Genomic DNA, 20,868 nt, shown 5'->3' on the forward strand with positions numbered 1-20,868 from the left:
GAGGGGGGGGGAAGAGGGGGGCGGGAGGAGAACTCACCTTGCAGCATCTGTCCAGAAAAGCTGCCAGCTTCAGGCTTCATTTAATGTGCGAGTTTGGACAACTGCCTGAGCAGGTTCAGGCAGAATACACACCTCTCTGTGACTCTCGGGGCTCTCGGCTCAAACTGGTTTTTCTTCTGACTGAGGCTCCTCTCGAAACATGTCAGGAAGCTACTGCGCAACAGCACGACCAGAATCTCTCTGATTAACTGCCAGCTGCCGACTCAAGATAATACAGTCATAAAGCAAGTTTTATTTATAACTTTCATCAAAACATCACAGCAATCTACAGCAAGGGCTTTAGAATGAGTTTGAGGGTGACTTATTTTTAGAATAGATTGTTTTTATTACAGGAGTGATAAACTGCCCATCAATACAAATGTGCATAGATCCATTAATGTATATTATTATGGATATTATGTGTGTTTAAGCAGATAGCAAAGATCCAGGACATGTAACAACAAAAGGGATTAAACTACCAAACAAGAAGAGCCCGACCGATTAATCAGCGAGCCGATAACATCAGACGATATTAGTATATCCAGGGACTATCGGTATCGGCTAATTTTATCACAGATATGCGCCGATTTTACTCATGTATTCACGAGTCAAAAAGCCTTTTATTTGAGTTTCATTGTATTTTACGAGCAGTTCCCTTTCATCAGCAGAGGGCGCTATATGTATATCAAGCTTCATCACCCTCCAGAGTCTCAAGCGGTGATGACCATCTCATCTTGATTGTATATCTTTTTCATAAATATTTGATATCTGCATTTGAGGGATCAACACAATAAATGTGTCTATCTATATCTATCTATCTCTACAGATTAAAGACAGATCGAAGAAAGATATCGGCCAATTTATCGGTTTATTTTTCTCTTCCTCATATCGATATCAGTATCAGACTCAAAAATCTCATATCGGTCGGACCCTAAAAACAACGGGCGTTGTTGTCTTTGTTACGTGTTACTTTGGCTTAAATCAATGAATTGGTACGACATCATTGTAATTACGAAGCCTCTTTGGGTGTGTTCCTGAGTAAACTGTATCCATATGAGAGATTTTAACAGAAAAGGAAACCAATACACATGTTTCATTGGACAATATGTTTACAATAAAACAAGAAATACAGCAAAGGCAGAGTTCAGAAAAATAATTTCATTATACAAAACAAACAAACAGAAAAAGACACAATATAGAAAACACCTACAAGAGTGAAAGTAGTCCCAAACTGAGATGGGCAGAAAAATAAAACTTAATCAGACTTTTCTATTTTTTTAACTTTGTGTGAACAAAGACAATAAAACAACTAATCATAAAGACGCACACCCCTTTTACAAAATGTGACACTTCTAAGAAAAGCTGTGCCCTACAAATTATGTTCCACGATCTCCAAAAGACAACAGTTTGTCAAACTCTCGTCTTAGAATATAAAACACATTTCCTGAGTAACAAAAACATTTGAACTAATAGGGTTCAGAATATTGAGATTTGAGTGACTTTCAATTTAAAAAACAATTTTTGCCTCAAAGGACCATTCTCCCTTTGACATTTTTGGTGTGTTTGTATTTTAAAGTCACATTAAGGGACCTTTGGTATGTGGATACAGCTCAACTCACAGAAATACAATACAGACCAGAAAAAAAGCCAGATCATAACAGTGTTTAACATCTTTAAGTGTTGTAGTCAAGACCACACTGACCGAGACCAAGACATACCCGAGACCAGAGTTCTCAGAGACCAAGACAAAACCAAGACATTTACAGATCAAGGCCGAGTCCAAGACCAAGACCAAGACCAAGGCAGGGTGAGACCGAGACAAGACCAAGACGAGGATGATAAATATCACTGAAAAATCATCATCTTGTGTGCAGGGGACGTTTCACTCACTTAGATCGTAACACCGGGAAGGCCGTAACTGAGGGATAAAAATGTTATTATGAATGAACTGAAGTTATTTGTTCTTTTAAAAAGAGGCATTTTCCTTCTAATCACAGTAATTACATGGACAAAAATAGCCAATCAGTGGTGATCTTGACTGATAAAAAATCCATAAGTCTGCCAAGCCTGAGACCGAGACAAGACCGAGTGAAAATGATTTTGACTCTGAGTCGAGACCGGCCTCGAGACCGGCCTCGAGACCAAGACCGATTTGGAGTACTACAACACTAACATCTTTAAAAGACGTTTGTAATCTTCAAAAATCTTAATCATTCAGGTTTGACAACATACTCTAAAACAACCCAGAAGTTTATGTTCAGAGACAACAGCCAGAATTCTCCCATGTCATGTTGGCAAGATCAGATGATGATATGAGACCGACTTCAGACTGTGAGTGAAAAACACACCCACAGGGGTAACAGTGCCGCAGCACGTAAAGACACATTCACTAAACCATGACCTGTTATCAGAGTCCATCACAGGAAACGTTGAAGGCGGTGTCCAAAGACAAGAGTTGTTCTGATGTGGGTGTGGGTTCAGGTTTTTGTGTGAGCCCCGCTGTTATTCACAGGCGATCTTCCCGTCGAAGCTGGAGAGAGCAATGGCGAAGGCCTGCACGGCACACAGCGGGTAGTTGAAGTCGAGCGTGAAAATGTCGTCAGCTATACGTCCGAACTGCATCACAATGTAGTCCACTGGAAAAGAAAATCAGGAGGGTTTTAAAACTAAGGAGCATTTATCTACTTAAATAACGACAGAATGAAGTTTGTTCAGGTGAGAAACATTAGAAATAAATAAAAACACGTATACTAAGATGTTGTTGTGCTGGAAGAAATACTGGCATGCTAAGATGCTAAAATTGACAACGCTTACAAGCTAGTGTTCAGAAGTTTTAAGATCAAACACATACACTTAGTTCCTTTGAAGGTTAGCATGCTAACGTTGCTGATTAGCACAAACCGATCATCTGGTCGACCTGATGAATGCTGTGGATGAAGGGCCGAAGGACTTAAGTGATTATAATGTAACCTGAGGGGGGACAATGAATGTATGTACCAACTTTAATCATTTCCCTTTCTATTACTGCCTGAATAATATTATTAAAAGCTAACAATGTCAACCATGTGGTGACGCCGTAGAAAAAGTTAGACGATCTCCACCCAAAATGTCTGTTTGTAATTTAATGGGTAATGCTAACAACAGCTACTGAGATTCTTCATTCTGCACCAAAATGCTCGTCCCAACAACCAACCGTGCTGTGAATACAACGAGTTATTGCTTTATTATTAACCAGCACATAGCACGCTATGCTAGCATCCGTTGGGAGGTATTATTGGAGAAGTCGTTCATAGAGGCATGATTTGGTCTGTTATTATTTCTGATTGGGACAGAACTTTTTTTGATTGACCAAAGTAGGTTGTTTTGAAATGTGTTTGCTGTCTATTATTGAAACAATGACAAATATAAGAAATGCTACATTTTTGCCACATTTTAGAAATATTAAGAGAAAGCAAATCCAACATATCGGAAAGTACTTCACAAGGTTTTTATGTCTTCATGATTTTGTGTAACTTTTTTGTAGAATGTTTTGTATTTATTTGTTGAAAAACTGAATATCTAATTGTGAGTCCTCATCAGGGACACCTAGAAGCTAGCTGGCAGTACTCACAGTCTTTGTTATGAACTATCTGGAAGTTCTTGATGGAGGCCTGGGTGACCCTGCCGTTAAAGTTGAGCACATGGGACGCCGTATCTTCGTTCCACACAGGCGTCTTGTTGCGCAGCTCGATCAAGTTGTCCGTCCGTCTATTCTGGTGTCTCAACAACAAGCCGTCGCAATCCTGTGATGAAATGACCGAAGCACGTCAGGGAAACACCGACACAGAGTCAAGTGAGTGATATGATAAATGTTAACCTTTGTTGCTCTCATAGCATACAGAAAAATGAAAACATCTACCTGTGAGCAGTATGAATATAACATGTTGACATTGTGCTCTGCAAAGGATTCTGGGATGTCTTATTTGTTTCCTGAATCATCTGGTAGAATCATGCATATGACTCTACAAGTGTAAATATACGGTACTTGATTATTTCACACCAATTTCCCACTTTCTTTACTGATGGAGGTTTACTCATATTATTGATCACCACAGATAACTTCCAGCAGGTTCCTATGTGGGATTTGGTCAAACTGCCAGTCTAATCACATAAACTATTCACTAACCCAGATGGAGTAAGTGAATACATACTGGAAGGGACAGGTTAAAGGGATAGGTCAGTTTTGAAGTGGGGTTATATGAGGCACTTGTTAATAATAAGTGTATCGACCACAGGAGATGCTGGTCAGCTCTGCCCCTTTGTTGAGAAACTGTCTGGAGTGCTAGGCTACAGACAAGGGCCATTTGCACTAAGTATAGCTAACTGAAAGACCCACCAACCTAAATAATCAAGGAAGATTTAGGCTACATTTGGACATTTTTAACAGCATTACTTTGTCATAATCAAGCCACAACGTTTTAACACTACTTCAGCACACCATATATGATTTCCTCCACCTGCTGCAAAGTGATCAGCTGTTCTGATCTTCTGCACCTGAAGACTCAACAGGTCCGAAAGAGAGAAGGTGAAACTGTGGAAACTTGAGGACAGGAGAAGTCCCAAGTTACCTGGACGGGTGGGACTTGGTGAAAACGATACTTCTGGATCTTTCTGAATCAGAGGATACCAGCGGCTTATATTCTCCTGCAGTCTGCAGCCCTCACACTCTACAGCCACTTGCTGCTACACACTGTGCTGTGTTAGTCCGATAATCTTTACACATCTTTCACTGCAGAAGTATCAAAATTCACAATATACCGACAAGTCTACGAGGCAAATTTTGCGTTGACTCGTACAATGTAGACCAAGAGCGCAGCAGGCAAAGAAAGACGAGTGTGGTGAACTGAAGAAGTGCTAAGCATAATGGCTTGCTGATGCCAATGTAATGCTCTTAAAAATGTCCAAATACAGTATAGCTTACATTAAGGATGTTTAGGTTTTTCTTTAAATTAGATGAATGACATGGTACAGTTTCTCAAGAAATAGGACGAGCTGACCGGCATCTCCTGTGGCTACTACACTTACTATTGACAAGTACCTCATACAACACCAATTCAAAAATACGGAACTACGATTAATTTATAAATCTGTAGAAGATTATTCCTTTTGTGTGTTTGTTTTAAGACACATATACTGTACATGTTTTCCCTGTGAAACAATATATATATTTTTAAATGAATTGTTTATAAATATATTCTATTTAATGTCAAACCAGTAAAAAAAAAAAAAAAAACTCCTACATTTCTTGGTCGTAGAGGAACCCGCTCGTTGTTTTTGTCCATTCCTGGAATAACAACCGTCATCCTTCTGGGACCCTTCATCCCTAAAACATTTGTTTCCTGGAACACAAAGTAAAAAGTAGAATCTGATGTTTAAATTCATTTGGTGTTAAAATGAAAAAAACATTAAAACAGTATTAATGTAATGTAAAGTTAAATGTTTATTATGAGCTTTCAGATGTCTTACATAGATGATCCCTGCTAACTCCTGGCGTGCGTTGGACAGGTCAGGAAGAGCTCTCTCTGGATTCAGAGCGTTATCAAATACTGTGAACTTTGTGCCCATTAAATTAGACCTTGAAAAAATACCAAAGAAAAATCAATTATTAAAAAATAAAATTTGGCTGTTCATCATCATGTACCTGTTTTGAATCAATGTTTTTTTTTATTAGTGCAGTGTACCTCAACTTTCCCACAAAATTCTCGCCTCCTCTTGATAAATCTGTGGCATCAATGGAGATGAGGTAATTTGATGTAGCGCTCTTCTTACGTTTCCTTCCAGCCAAGAGGAACGTCTACACACAAAAAAAAACATTAGATTTAAAGAAACAGAGCAAGTTAATTTGGTTTGACTTTTTATACTCTAGATCTGGATGAATACTTATCCACTAACTTGTTCTGAGATTGCAAAACATATTAAGTGCTCAATTCCCCTTAACTATGCCTAACACTTTGACCTTTTGTTCGTTGTCCAGGTGAAAGTAATACAGAGGGTAGAGACTCTTATCCATCCCTCTCTGGTCTCGTGTCACTCGGCACTTGATGGTCGTGCCCTGCGGAGCCGGCTGCATCACAAACTTCTCCAAGTCGTCAAACTCAATCTCAGGTGACGGAGATCTCTCCTGGAAAAGAAACATATCGTCGCATGTCGTCGTAGACATGAATTTAAATGACTGAAATGTCTTTTAGATTGTGAGCTTTGAAATACCTTTTTCTTCTTTCCTTTGCCCTTCTTCTTCTTGGATTTTTCTTCTTTTTCTGACTCTGAATCATCACTCTCTTCTGCCTTTGCTGAAATATAAATATAAACTGATCAGATACTTGTCACTGATGGAAAAAAAAAAAAAAAAAAGGGGGTTAAGTTTCAAGTGAACCTGCCTTTCTTCTTCGTCTTCTTATCTTTGTCCTTGTCTCCTGATGTTTGGAACATGGACGCTGAGCCGGCGGAGGATTTCTTCTTTGATTTGCTCGACTTTGTTTCCGCTTCACTTTCGTCGCTGTCAGATTTAGCAGCTGCTCGGGGAAGAAATTAAAATATTCCTGACTGAACCTCATACACTTGTAAGATCCTGACTAAGCATTAAAGACACATTTGAAAATAAAATCAACAGTCATGCTGTACAGGTACAGCTGTAAAGGAAGCTACACGATCACAAGAACATTAAAGGAGTACCAATGGCTTTGGAAAGTTTGGAGTTGTGAGAGTAGATCAAAAAACAAACACCTTTCTTTTTGCTCTTTGTGTCTTTCTCTCCATTTATCTGGAACATTGAAGCTGGTTCCTTCTTCTTGTCCTTGTCTTTTGTTTTGGACTTTTTCTCTTTCCCATCAGAATCTTTGTCCTCTGAAAAAAGAAAAGAAAAGAAAAACAAGTGAAGTTTGAAAAATGTCACCTGTCCTTGAATGTGATCCCAATCAGAACTCGTGTGAGCACACACTGCCTGGGGAGCTCCTTTTTGTCAAAGGCAAATAATGTGAGTGTCTTTGCTCTAGGTGTTAGAGATGTTAGATACAAGAAGAGTAGACTAAGTGTAAAACAAATAAAAAGTCAATAAGCAACAACTTGAGACAGATTTGTATGAGCAGAGCAAATTTCAAATGTGCAATGATTTTGTTTGCTCAGTTTGAATTTGCTTCTGTTTTTTCTTACAACTTCTGTTTGGGACAAAGGATTTGAAAATATTCAGGTTACCCCAGGAAGAAAATCATACTTGGTTGTTAGGTTCATTGATATCATTTACTGTTAAAGTATCTTACGCAAAGGAAACCGCTGATAAAGCAAACTGGGAAGCAGACAAACATTACTTGCAGATATTTACTCTGCTCTCAGTCAGTGTTTACTCGCGAGGAATACAAACCACCAAAACCGAGAGTGCATAACTTTAAAGAGAGACCAGAGCTGAAAGTGCCAAATTCCTTACTTGTATCTAGTTGCAAACATTTTGTGGCCTTTCTAAAACTCGATGACAGTCGTCATAAAGTCACTGCTAACTTTATAAACATCCATATGCAGGAAGCTATGCTAACATGCTCTTTAGTCTTGATTAACTGTTTGATTACTCATCATCATTACTCATCTGTTGGGGCTGTTTGTAAAGTTGTGGCAATAATGAACTTTAGGAATTGAAAGCATGTGGTCCAAAAATGTGCTTAGCTTCACACTTCAGCTAAGTGCTAAGCTAATACATTTATTCAATTATGTATAGTCACTGTTTTAAACTACTCTAAATGTTACTTTATCAGCCAGAGTGTGCCATTTCTTTAAACACTTTGTCATCTTAATAAAAAAGCATGCCCCAATATTCAACACACTGTCTGAGTCTGTGAGCCTGGGCCCAGGAATCTTCTGTGAATAGTAATTGTAAAAGCTATCTATCCACAGCAACCATTAATAAGCAGCCGATATATTTAAATATTTATTTCCATGGTTACCAAAAACACTGCTTTCCTTCTCTGTACAGGAGGGGCAGGGAGCTGAAAACATGTCAGAGCGTGTATTGCTGACACAACTGATGGCTGCTCTGAGGTTGAGGTTAAATTCAGCTATGAAGCAAAAGATCTGGAGACGATCCAACGAAACGATCAGGAGGAGTGAACAACTCTGAGCTGAACACATACACTAGTCCAATAAGGAAGTATAAATACATCATCTCACTGGCACTCTTTTCATTTGAGCTCAAGCCAACGGAATCATGGGAAACATGCATCCAAGGATGTCCCTTCCCCTACTGTTCAAGACACATGATATAAACATATTCTCTTTGAAAGAATGATTTGTTGTATGAAAGTTGCTGAAAGTCACAGTTGTCGTGTTCAGGTGTTATATGACCGTACTAGACGGGCTAGCTAGTAAAGCTACACTAATGCAGAGCCCTACTTTATGCTAAATGCTAATAAAAGCATACTAGCAAACTCATGATGACAGTGCCAATGTGGCCACGCTCTTTACTTTACAATATTAGCATGCTAACTGAGTACAACTAAAGCTGGGGAGAAACAGGGATTTGGTCATAAACCAAAATATTGGACAAACTTAAAGTTGGCCTTTGTATGGAAAAAAATGTTAGGGATCACTAAAGTTATATCAAAATGAATTACGCAAGAAAGGGAACATGCCATGTTACTTTAACTTTCATGTCACTTTTATATAAAATATTCTTTCTTATTGTGTTTGCCATCTTCCCTATTTTGTCTACTTGGCTATTCTGTCTTTTTGTTGTTGCAGCAGCTGAATCAACCTCTGAGTGATCAATAAAGGACTTCTCTTATCTTATCTTTCCAACAGATATTTCATTAAAGTGTTGGGCCAACCAACCGGCTGACATTGCCAAACCAAATGTTGCTACTAAAAAGCTCTTCTTACCAAAACATAACGCAGTATTTTCAGGTACTTCAGTTCAATGGTAAATGGACTTGAGCTTGTATATCACTCTGCCCACGGGCATGTGGCTCCAGGAGCTGGGAATCGAACCCCTATTCTTCCAATTTAGAGACGACCAACTCTACCAACTGAGCCACAGCCGCTTCTGGAAACAGCAGCATCTCTCAGACAAGGGTTTAATACTTCAAAGTCTCTACATTTTAGTTAGCAAGCTAGTTGGTCTACTAAATTTGGGTAAAACTAACTGAAAATGTGCTCTAACAGTTTTGAAAAATAAACCTCATGATCTACCAGATCTTCAGAGTTAAACTGCTACTAAAGACGATCAGACGGATCTGTCCTAACACTTCACTTAAAGTGTCAATTTTGAGTAGAACTGAGAAGAGCACTTTCAGGATATGATTGATTGTTTTGGAATGGTACACATACTGCTGTGTTTTGTGCCCTCTGTTTCCATGTCAGTGTTTTCACTAACTTAGCATTAGAGGATAAAATTGTGCAACCCTCTTAACAACATAAAGCTGGTGTTGTAACTGCTGCTCACATCACTGTTAATGCCTTTAGAAAACTGTTGTCTCGTGTTCTGGTCATACCTTTAGATTTAGATTTCTTCTCTTTGGCAGAACTCGCTGACAGAGAGCTGTCCTTTGTCGCCTTCTTCTTTGTCTTCTTTTTAGGGTTGTCTTCATCGTCATCATCGTCGTCGTCATCTGTGCCTGAATCTGCAGAAGTGGAGGACAGATTTATGTTTAGTGTTGTTGAGTCAGAGTGTTTATTTGAGTGTGTTTTAACACAGCACTGATGATGTACCTTTCTTCTTCTTCGGTGCACTTTTGGCTTTCTTTTTTGGCTCTTTTTCTTTCTCCTTTTCTGGTTCTTCTTTGTCTTTTTCTGGTTTCTTTTTCTTCACCTTCTTTCCATCTACAATGTTGACAAGGACAGCGTGTAACCAATGTGGTCAGAGTTAAATAATACATCTTCTATCTTTGTAGGAAATGCTTCAATAGTCAAAGTGTCAGTGAGGATCCTCACTTTGGACGGCAGGACTCTCCTCTTCGATTACATCTTCATTTTTCTTGCTCTTTGCTTTTTTGGGCTTGGCCTCTTTGCTGTTCAGCTTGGCTTCTGATGTACCATTAGCCTCCTCTTTCTTCTTTTTTGGCTTCTTTGGATTTTCTTTAACATAAAAACAAAATTAAAATTGAATCTTCATGAAAAAAGAAAGTGAGAGATAAAAGAAAAATAGAAGAGCTAGAGAAGCAGCGTTCTTAGTGAAGAAGAACTTACCATTACAAAGTCAGACGTGAAGAGAAGCAAAGGGAGGAAAGAAAAGATATATTTTCACTGCTGCTACAGATTTTAATATTGTTTCTTTAAAATCAGACATAGAACATACACGGTTTATAAAGCTATAAATACATCTGGCTTCTGGAAAAGGTCCATGTGAAGTTGTCTATATTGACTTTAATTTGCAGTTTAGGGAAAGAAATTGAATAAAGAAAGAAGTCATGAAATAGAAACAATCAACATATTTGCATAAGCCTTCATTTGTTACAGTTAAAACATTTAAAAGTATTAGTGATAATAAAGTTTAGTAACACTTAAAAGCAAGTTTTGTAACCAGTTTTGTGTCACTTTATCCTCTTGGGAACAGAGACTTAAAAACAGCATCGAACACGTCTTAATTCCAAACTATATATTTGTATTAAGTAAATGGTAAATGGAATTGAGCTTGTGTCTTGCTTTTCTAGTCTTTCTGACTACTCAAAGTTCTTTTACACCGTAGGTCACACCTACACATTCACACACTGATGGCAGAGGCTGCTGTGTAGTGAGACCATCAGAATTAACTAATCCTATTCATAAGCTGGGGAACAAACCCCCAACCTTCCAGTTGTGAGTAGATGACTACCACTGAGCCACAGCCACTCATTAGTATATTACCCTGTGCAAGAAATAGTGGAGCAGCCACTAGAGACAAAATAAATCTAGACTGTCAGTTATACATTTGTTGACTCTTTTTTTCCCTGTTGATTTCAGATAAGATCTTTACTCTCTGCATGTTTGATCAAAATGTCAAAATTCATAACTCTTCCCAATTTACTTGCACAGGGCTTAAGGTTTCATCTGTCTACAGAGAGCTTGGGGTGAGGTCATGAGTGGGGGTATCAAAGGACGGATCCTTTAAATCCAGCCACACAATGTCTATGTGTTTTAACATGCATTGGTCAAAACTCAATTTTGCCTTACCAAAACTTTTTCAGAGAGCACTAACCCACCTCTTCATTAAGTACAATTTCAATAAAACAATCATTCAATAAATGAAGTTTTGTTTGACACCGCCAGACAAGTAATGGTTAAACCACACCTTTATTACTGCTGTTATAGTTTGCAACAGTGTGAATTTAATTGCATAATATTGAGAAATGTTTGTCATGTTTTGTCCATGAGGGAGGCCGAATATTTGAAACATCTTTCATTAAAACGCACAAAGAAACAACACAACCACTAGGCCATCAATGCTAAACATGAAGGACCCTAATATTTTCTCACAGTGTCAAAGATCTTAAACTTTGTAAAAAAGAGAATTGCTGTATTGCATCACATGACACAGGTGTAGCTTATAACAGGACCAAAATAAGAAACTCGTCAATGCATAAAAACTCAACCCAGAAGTGTTTTTCCCAAGGTTTTGTAATGAGTCTAAAGACTAAATCGTCTCAATCTGTACAGCTGAACAGGACCTGTCTGTCACTGTCTCAGGTCACAAAGAAGCAGGTCAGAGTGATTGCGGCCAGCGGAGACAGGTAATCCTATTAGATGTAGATCCGGCCTCGATGGAGTCTATTTGTGTCCACAACTCAGAGGAATGGCAGCAGATTTGGCCTTTGTTATTATGTGGTCAAAAATTGTTGTGTTAACGTTGCAGAATGTGATTTTGTAATATATTTCTGATGAGCGGTTGACAGAGGCTTGATTGGCTTTCCTACAACTGCAGAGATTGTTCAGCTCTCTGTGCAGACACGTGTTTGAAAACTCACAAGAAAACCTTTGTCTTGCAAATACCTTGGAGCTTCTCTTTTCTTTGGATCTTTTAATATATATATATATATATATATATATATATATATATATATATATATATATATATATATATATATATACATTGCAGAATTATTCAAATTCACTGAAAAAAATGAACCAATAATTACCTTCATCATTAAATAATACAAACTGCTTTCTGCCACGTTTCTGCATTTGATTATGCATGTAAAAAGAAAATGCATGAAAAGAAAGAGGTTGCACTACGAGGGAAATTCTGCTTCAGTTGTATTTTGGATTGAATGTGACCTCAGCAGCACAGTAAGGGGTGGAGGGTGAATGGATTACTGACAGCCTTCAATCCCTCATGCATGCTTTTACAGACGCATGGCGTAGCAGAAGAGCTCCAAAAAACACTGGCAACATTCATCAATATACAAATGAATGGCAGATATGAAGTTTGTCCAAGTCATATTAGTTGAATAATAATGTCTATTTGGGACTGTCTGTCTTCCAGCGCTGGTGTTTATAGCAATTACCTCACATGTTGGTCATAGATTATTTTCTAAGTAATGATTCGTCTTGACTCATCAGACTTAATATACTGAACTATTTAACATCTACTGGAACAAAAAAATGAGAAAATATCTTAAAAATGAATTTCACACAACTCTAAACTCTGCTTTGGAAGTTGAAATCATGTAATGGGAAAGCAGCTAATGTGTCATTTCTTTCTTATTATACTAACCCTAAAGTCTAACTCTTCTTAAATATCATTACATGTCATCACTCAGCAGCTGAATGAACACTAGAATTTATCTTGTTGTTGAAAGTTAATTAAAATATCCACAAAACCACAGCCCCACCCTTTTTTACCTTCTCTGCAGACATGGCGTGGCCTCAGACTTCAGATCAAGCACAGATAATTTTTGGTGGTTGAAAAAAAAACCAAATGGAAATACAGGCTTGGCAGTGGAGATAATGAAAGAGTGAGACAGCCGAACACTCACTGCTTCGCCATCAGCAGAAAGTTGTTAATAGGATTTATGTGTAAAGCCATCTGCTCTGTAGAAACACGTCAACGGGAGAAACCAACAAAGGCTCGGGAGGAGGGAGACGACTTATTTACTTGTTTATACGCCTGAGTCCACCATACAGAGACCTCAAATGAGTATTGATGTACGGGATATTAATTAACATCCTCAACACAACATCTGTCACAAGTCGTTTGTAAAAAATTGTTTGTTCACAACTACTATACTGTATTTCAGCTAGTCGTATCTGTAACTTAAGCACATCCATACATTTTAACTGTCTCCAGTTTTTAACTCATTTTAAGAAAACTTCACGATTTATCAATTTAAATCTTAAAAAATCTACCTGAACTTGTAGCTGTGGGGCTGAAGCAGAATCCTCATCCTCTTGACTGCTGAGGCAAAACAATGACAATATGTCTTATTATAAATTTTTGTCATTATATTTAGTTATTTGCTAGACATACTTTATGATAACATAAACAAGCAATGCTTTCTCATACATGTTTAAATGTCAACTATTGGATGAAGGCCAGGGTGTAATGGCCATACTGTCCCACCCACAGATTACATGAGACCAATTTAGTGTCAAAAAATGATGTCTCTTGTTAATATTCACAGTGAGTTCTGCCATGCAAAGTGTCATCCTTCCAATAACAGGTCACACAGGGTGTGGGAATTGGACCTAAGGCTGTCTGCCTGACAACAACGACAAAAGCTGTCCCTTGATGTTTGATTGGTTAAGCTCCATTAGCTAGTACCAGTAGAAGTGTGTGTATGACAGCAGTAACATTCATTCAAAAGACTTCTCAAGGCCTTACAAATAATTTATATAATGCATGAGGAGATGATAGTCTGAGATGAGAAATGTTTGGATAACAGATTTGCAAAGATCTGTGTTGTTGTGTGTTGACATACGTACCTGTCCTGTGTCCACGCCTGTTTGACGGTGTGATTGTGGAGGGGCATGGCAGAATCTGGTCTAAACGAGGAAAGAAGAGAAACAGAAAAAAGTTTCCAGACATAAGGATATCGACTGCATTCACACGAGTGTGTAACATGTATATCAGCTTGAAGATAAAACATGTATTTATACAATGTCTCACCAGGTAAGCAGTGTTTTCTTTCTTTGCAGCAGAGTGAGTGTCTCCATCCAGCTTATGAATGACCACAGGGCTCCATACACATCCTGCTGCCCACAGAGAGGTCACATGACTCAACTTCTAAGAGGATTTTTAACAAAGCAACAGGTCTCCCCCACATGGACGTCCACACATCCGGGATGCCCTGACCCGTCGACCAGGATTACTCTAATCAGCTACTCACCATCTGTGAGCATTTCTAGGATTTTCATAGAGAAAAAGAAGGCAGGCCCGAGTGTAAATTTCACTTCACTGGGGGAAAGTGAAACAGATTGAGGGATACAATAATAATTCCTAATTTATTACAAAATCCTTAGAACCTGCATGAACCAAAAAATATGTATTGATCATCTTAAACTGCACAGAACTCAGATTCCAGGGATTTTAACAGAACCATAAAGACATGACAGCACACTCCCGTTCTGGAGGATACCTGAACAATTTTTACATTTGCTTCCAGAATGTTTTTATGACTAGTCTCTGTATGAATAAACTTTTAAAGATTTAACTGACTCATTCTAATGCACTGTACAGCCTGTCTCTCTGTTATTTCTCTGACCTCTTAGCACAGCATGAGCTGGTACATAGGTTCTTTTCAGTGACTATTCCAAATACCCAACAGAAAACTAAAAGGAACAAAGTATTTTCTCACATAAACTCAGGCCCTCATTCTTTTCACCTGTGTAAATACTAGTCATTACCGTTTAAGCTTACGTTGTCTCGATATATATCATAGACTGTGATGTCAGCCATATGTAACTGGAGGGGGTTTGCTGGAAAACCTGTTGATCAGTAAACTGTTCCATCAAAGTTCATGTAAAAAAAAGTGTGATTTCCTCAGTCAGCCACCAGATGCTGCTGCACCCCAAGAGACAAAAAAACAACAACAAAGCAAGACACAGCTGTGAGACACCAGGGGGCACAAGAAGGTGCTGTTAATGGTTTCATTTTTTCAACAAATTTAGAAATAATAATACATAAAACAAATAAATACCATAAACGAACGTCAATAGTTATATCTAAAAAGTTTGAAAAAAACAATTATCCGCTTTAAAGGTTGATTTGTAATGCTGGCTTTGAGTCTCAGAGGAGGAGAAGGGAGGAAAGTTTTCACAGTTGAAGTGAACACCACCAACTCATGTGAGAGGAAATAAAGAAACAAAAGTTAGTAGTTTTATAAGGCCAGAGCCCTTTGTGTCTCTCTATCCAGTCTGCGCTGACTGCTGAAAAGAGTCTAGACTAATGGCTTTGCTGGCATTTCTGCAAACATTTGACAGTAACATGGCAGTTGGCAGGCGGCCTAAGGAAGGCCAACGACCTCCAGGGAGTCGTAGAGAAGAAATCAGGATCTTAAAGAGACAGTGAGTTTCTCACCATACGCTCCGTTTCCAAACTGTTTTCATGTCAGCTTTGTTTTATTGCTGCGTGCAAGATGGTAAACACGGCTCAGGCAGCATGAGAGGCAGTAATAGCAGCTCTTACTACACCAACAACTGTAACAACAAGCCTGGATGAAATGAAAACACATGAATCAAAGTTATGGTGGAACGGGGACCATTCCAAGCAGTTGTGCAAACATTAAGCCAAGAAGAATTATACTGAACATACAAAGGTAGAGCTTCCAGTGGCAGTGGCCTGTGTGTATTTGAGGGGTGGGGGGGTGGGGGGGGGGGGGTATGATGATGATTATAGTTTAGTTCATCCATGGGTTCAATGCTGAAACGGCACGTTGTTGAGGACGTGAACCCGGTGGCATTGTAAAGACGGGTGAATCATCAACCAAGAGAAGGTCCATATCTCAGGAAGGACAAACAATGAAGACGAAACAGGAAAGTCCGGGCTAAATGAATCCATCCCCACAGGAGGAACTGTTCCAAAAAGGTGGAGGGTTAGAAAAAGAAGACAATGGCAGGAGGTCTCGTCCATTTATTATAAATGGAAAGATGCTATTGAGGTGCAAAAATAGATGAAATAAGGCCATCAATCTCACACTGATTAACCAAGGTCACATCCTGAAGAGTTTAGATATAAAAAGGTAATATTCTCAAACTCACATATCTTGTGCAATTAATACTTATATAACTTTGGCCTGAAGGTGGGGCCAGACAGTGTAGCTATCATTTGAAAAGGATCAGTGACAAACCAAAGACTGATAAGTCCACAATGATGTCACCCATTGGTTTATGAACTTCTGTATTGAAGCCAAGAGTTTGTCATACCGGCCATCCCCATCTTTGTTTGTTTGTTTTTTAACTAGAGGTGCCAATAGCTGGACGAGAGGGTAAAAAAACATTTTTGTAGGTTCATGTGGTGGAGACCTTTAAGTCACATATCAATCAAGTGAGAGCTGAGATCCTTATCATTTTGGACGTACCATCTCATGAACTGAGTTTTCAGTCAGGGGTGAAGCCTTCTGCGGACCAAGAAGCAAACCTAAAGAAAATTAATGTTTAAAGTATCAATCTAGAGATGTTTTCCTGTAGACCATAGTATTGACTTGCAAAAACCTATAGACTAACAACTCTATTACATACTACCTATTAATTGGAAAAGATATTGTAAGAAGTAAGTAATTCCTGCCACTTATCATTTCTGCTAGTTGGGCCTCTGATGGAGTTTTAGTTGTTTTGGGGTGTGATGATAAAATAAATCTCATCACTTTATTTCTATCTGTGAGGTTCAGGTGGTCAACTGAAATGTTCAATGAAACTCCACATACATTTTGTAATGCTTACATATCTTCACCCAACATGAATATATGCTTTCCCCTGAGTAACCCACTTCGTAAACCTGTATTTTGTTTTTTAGATTTAAATTTACATTGAACTTTTTTACCTCAATAGTTGATACGCGAAAAGGAGCCAGAGGTCGGACTTGAACCTGGGCTGCTCAGTTGGAGGACTATGGCCTATGGGGCACATAAACCTGTTTTTTACCTTCCTGTTGCTGTCTCAGGAGCTGAGGTTTCACATTTATTTTGGCATAGTCCTAATGACTAATTCCCAGGTCGATTAAATAGAAATTTAAATTCAACCTAACTGACAAGACTCATTCTTAGAAAACAATCAGAAAACAACCCACATTTAACCATTTAGTTGATAGTTGACAAAATGCACAGAACCCTAGTTTCTTTTCCACTCATCAAAAGATTATCTTTTTAATACATGTGACCTTCACTGGACCTGCAGGGTTGGCTTGGTGAACTGATTAGAAGCAATGGTGAAACGAAAGTTCCTCATGAAGACTTGACCAGTGCGCCACATCTAATAAAAAGCATATGAAAGACACTCTTTGTTGTTTCTTTGTTGTTAATAAAATGTGCAGCGACATAGTAGAGGATCATATTGACATTCAGGAGAGAGAAAAATGTAGAGCAGGCCACTGACATCAGCCCTGTGTTATAGCCAGGCTCTCGAATGGATGGTCCCAGAGGAGAAAAGAGGCGCCATGGAGACTCTTAAGGCTAAATCAATCCACAGTACACTATATGTAATACATTGTCGCACACATGCATTGAGGAAGAATTATGCATTGGAAAATTTTCATGACTTGAGGATTGAAGTGATATATGATGGGTTTCAGGCTTTGACAATAATGCAAAAATGAAGCGATATTTTTATCAAACAGCTGACAGCATGTATTTTTTCAGAATACAAAGTGTTGCTTGCAGCTTTCTGTGTACAGCTGCTTACAGTAAATTCCAAACACAACTGTGTTTATGTAACCTCTGGGAAGGAGCAGTAGTTTCCCATAAGTTTAACTGTTTACAGTAGGTCATGTGATTTTTACACCCTTTTATTTGCATAGATAACTGTGTGAAGGGTCATTGAGTTTCTGGAGTTCACACTTAAGTGCTTTAAAACATTTGCACAGCTTTTAATCCAGCAGGGAAGAGAGAAGAACGACAGTAAATCAAGCACATCATAAAGGGAACAACTTACACATTGAATAAGAGAATGAATGAACCTGTTTAATATGCATATTTGCTTCATTCTTTACAAGTACTGCAAAGACAAATAGCTAATTTGGGGAACTTAAAGTGCAGCAATGAGAATGCCTTACGCTATGAGAGCAGAACTAAACGGCAGAGCAGCCAGAACCTGGTGTGAACTGTAACACAAGCAGCGCCAAGCCTCGTGAGAGGTTGACACACATCTGAAATGGAGGACAAAGTATCCAGGAAATAGTGCTGTAGCTTGCATTTCCTATTCTCTTGGTGTCTGTGATACACAGCAGCTTCATTGGAGCGATCTCTCGTCGTTAAGGACCAGATGCCTGAACGGCTGAGCTGGCCCGAGTTGGCATATTTACCCTGAGAGCAAAGAGAAAAAGTCCTGAGAGCGGTCACTGCTCTGAGCCCCCCGAGAGAGAGAGAGAGAGAGAGAGAGAGAGAGAGAGATTGCAAAGAGCCATCGCTCCCCTTGCAGACTTGTCCCCTTCTGTTTTTCTGAAACAGGCACTGCTCTTTTGAAACGGTGCCAATGGAGGCTGGCCCAAACTCTTGCAGCTGAAACTTTTACAAGCTCAGTGTTCGCGAGCAGGAAGAGAAAGACACAGAGTCAAGATTTTGAAAGAGAGTTTGCAGCTCCTCTCCTCCTCTCTCCTATTCTTCGACCCGCCTGAGATGTCAGGACAGTGATTTATTCTGCATTTTTTGTTCATGTAAACAACAAATTCTTCAAGATTATGCACATAAATGCCTGAGGAAAGAAGCATTTTTAGTCCGTGTTTTGGGAATAAATGTTATAAAATGAGGAGCCAGTGACGTCACACAGGAAGCTGTCCTGGATATTGCCTGAGGAAAGATCCAATGAGTCTCTGTGGCACTCTGGTGTGGACAAATTTAAAATTTAAGCTTGGGGCTTCTTTAGGACTGGGATTAATTTACTGCATCTATTCTCTTTCAATTGCCTTTTCCTTAAAGTTGACCCTACTCTTGCCCTTATTTTCACTTCACAGATCTGTGACACACTTTGTTACTTTTGGATGTGATGTGCTAAACATCCCGGCTCTCTCGTTTGGCTTGTTATGTTGACAGTAAACACCAGTTCCCATTCACAAGTACAAACAAATTAAACCAGAGTCTAAAAGGATACTTTTCTTTTGTACCGACTCTGCTACAAAGCCGAACAAAAACACAGGCAGGTGCAGAACAACTAAAGACGTCCGGAGTGACTACCGAAAATGGGAACTGTGAGGCATGTACTACCTGGGACTGAAGCCAAGTGCTGACAAAAGACTTTACTGCACGACTCTGAGAGAAGATTTTAACTCATTTGCCCTGGAATATTTGGCACTGTTGTTTAGCTGACTAACTGTCTTCTTGGCCTCATTACAAGACAGCACGTAAGTACTCACTTCTGATATCTTATAACTTATTTCTGTCTCTCTCTCTCTCTGATTCTTTCCCCGCTCTGAGCCCCTAAGCCTACAGCCAAGTGAGATGTATTTCTGATGACAAGTAATCTACTAAGTACTCCTTGACTTTACTTCAAAGCCAAACTGGGCCGTGTTGCATACTCCAGGTGGAGTTTATATCTTTAATAAGAGCGTGTAAGCACAATTTCTCTTCTCCTTCTCTTTCTTGCTGTGTCTCGCTCTTGGCAGCGGGGCAGAAGTGGGCAGGCAGAGAGAGAGAGAGAGAGAGAGAGAGAGAGAGAAAGAGAGAGAGAGAGAGAGAGAGAGAAGGGCATGGCCCAGAAACTGCTCTCAAGCCCCAGCCCCTGTTCGAGTGGGGTTTCTCGCTTAGAACACTGCTCAGCCTTTCCCTCGTCCTGCAGGCCAAAGAGAGGGATGTGGAAATGCATTCTTGTCTCATTTGTAGCACGTTTTTTTTTTTTTTTTTTTGTCTCTCCGTCGCCACCACGGCCTAACTCTCTGCGGCTGAACACTAGCGTGACCTATTCGTAAAAGTCACCTCCAGGTATTTCTCAGTTTTTTTTTCTGCTGATATTCGGCCCTTTTCATTGCATTGTGATGAATACTTCTGTCAAAAGGTTCTGTTACAGTCCTAAAAGTCTTGTATTATTACCTTCCAAACTGTACACGTGTCTGCTTGCTTGTACCGCACACAATGCCTGATATTCGCCATGATTGTTTTCGACTGAAACACACGAGATTTGTTTTAAATATGTATCAACTTCTTCGCATAAACAAATTCAATCGTTTACACAAAGTTACTGTAATGAGCAGTCTGTTTGTATAGAGCTGTTCAATAAACTACATGGCCTGAGTAGATTTTTCAGGGTTGCATTACTGCACCTAATAAGCCGAAGCCAAAAAGAACGACAGCACCAGTGGTTAAAATCACCCAATCAAAAGTAATAACTACCTCTGTAAGTTTCACACAGAAAATTGTTGGATAAAAGGCATTTAGAGGTTTTTATTAAACATGTTTTTTGTGTTGCAGGATTGCTACATAGATTTATTATGGCCAACATGAAGTGTCCTTCGGCCTTGCTGTGGCCACGTTTCACTGTGAACCACAAAACCACAAAAAGAATCCCCTATCGGTGGAGAAAACATGTAGAAAAAAATGCGCCTTATATATATATGTTATATATATTTTGAATTGTAGAGGAATATCACAGAGTTATCTGAAGCGATTTTGAATGCTGCAGTTTGATAGACCTGTTCACAAACCAGTATGAACCAGATCTCTCTGTTGCAAGTATTGTTCTATACATGAAGGG

The 20,868-nt window shown here is 39.1% G+C and overlaps 1 protein-coding gene across 3 annotated transcripts; it reads right to left on the reverse strand.

Annotated features, from left to right (window-relative positions):
• Window positions 1–1,182: 1,182 nt before the first annotated feature.
• On the reverse strand, window positions 1,183–14,180 carry LOC109981701 (tubby-related protein 1-like). 3 transcript variants are annotated; one of them, XM_065955177.1, is made up of 15 exons: window positions 14,141–14,180; window positions 13,957–14,016; window positions 13,381–13,429; window positions 9,991–10,123; window positions 9,769–9,879; window positions 9,552–9,680; window positions 6,802–6,921; window positions 6,456–6,590; window positions 6,286–6,368; window positions 6,035–6,199; window positions 5,760–5,872; window positions 5,545–5,653; window positions 5,319–5,417; window positions 3,650–3,821; window positions 1,183–2,675 (listed from the first exon to the last, which is right to left on the reverse strand). In XM_065955177.1, the coding sequence occupies exons 2-15, from the start codon at window positions 14,001–14,003 to the stop codon at window positions 2,542–2,544; spliced, it is 1,599 nt and encodes a 532-aa protein (XP_065811249.1). In that variant the 5' UTR covers window positions 14,004–14,016; window positions 14,141–14,180; the 3' UTR covers window positions 1,183–2,541. The 3 variants fall into 3 exon arrangements, with proteins under 3 accessions (XP_065811249.1, XP_065811250.1, XP_020486269.2); XM_065955178.1 differs by having other exon boundaries at window positions 13,381–13,426; window positions 14,141–14,175; XM_020630613.3 differs by lacking the exons at window positions 13,381–13,429; window positions 13,957–14,016; window positions 14,141–14,180 and adding an exon at window positions 12,877–13,035.
• Between the last annotated feature and the right edge of the window lie 6,688 nt (window positions 14,181–20,868).

The sequence above is a fragment of the Labrus bergylta genome, chromosome 5 (genome assembly GCF_963930695.1).
Source record: "Labrus bergylta chromosome 5, fLabBer1.1, whole genome shotgun sequence".
NCBI classification, from domain to species: Eukaryota; Metazoa; Chordata; class Actinopteri; order Labriformes; family Labridae; genus Labrus; species Labrus bergylta.

What these genes read in the sequence shown, in the direction of transcription:
- LOC109981701 (XM_065955177.1), bottom strand. Translation starts at nt 14,003, where the DNA reads ATGCCCCTCCACAATCACACCGTCAAACAGGCGTGGACACAGGACAG. An exon ending in CAGGCGTGGACACAGGACAG is followed by an intron (nt 13,430 to 13,956) that starts GTACGTATGTCA and finishes GTTTTGCCTCAG; the next exon opens with CAGTCAAGAGGATGAGGATT. An exon ending in AATTTTGTGGGAAAGTTGAG is followed by an intron (nt 5,654 to 5,759) that starts GTACACTGCACT and finishes TATTTTTTCAAG; the next exon opens with GTCTAATTTAATGGGCACAA.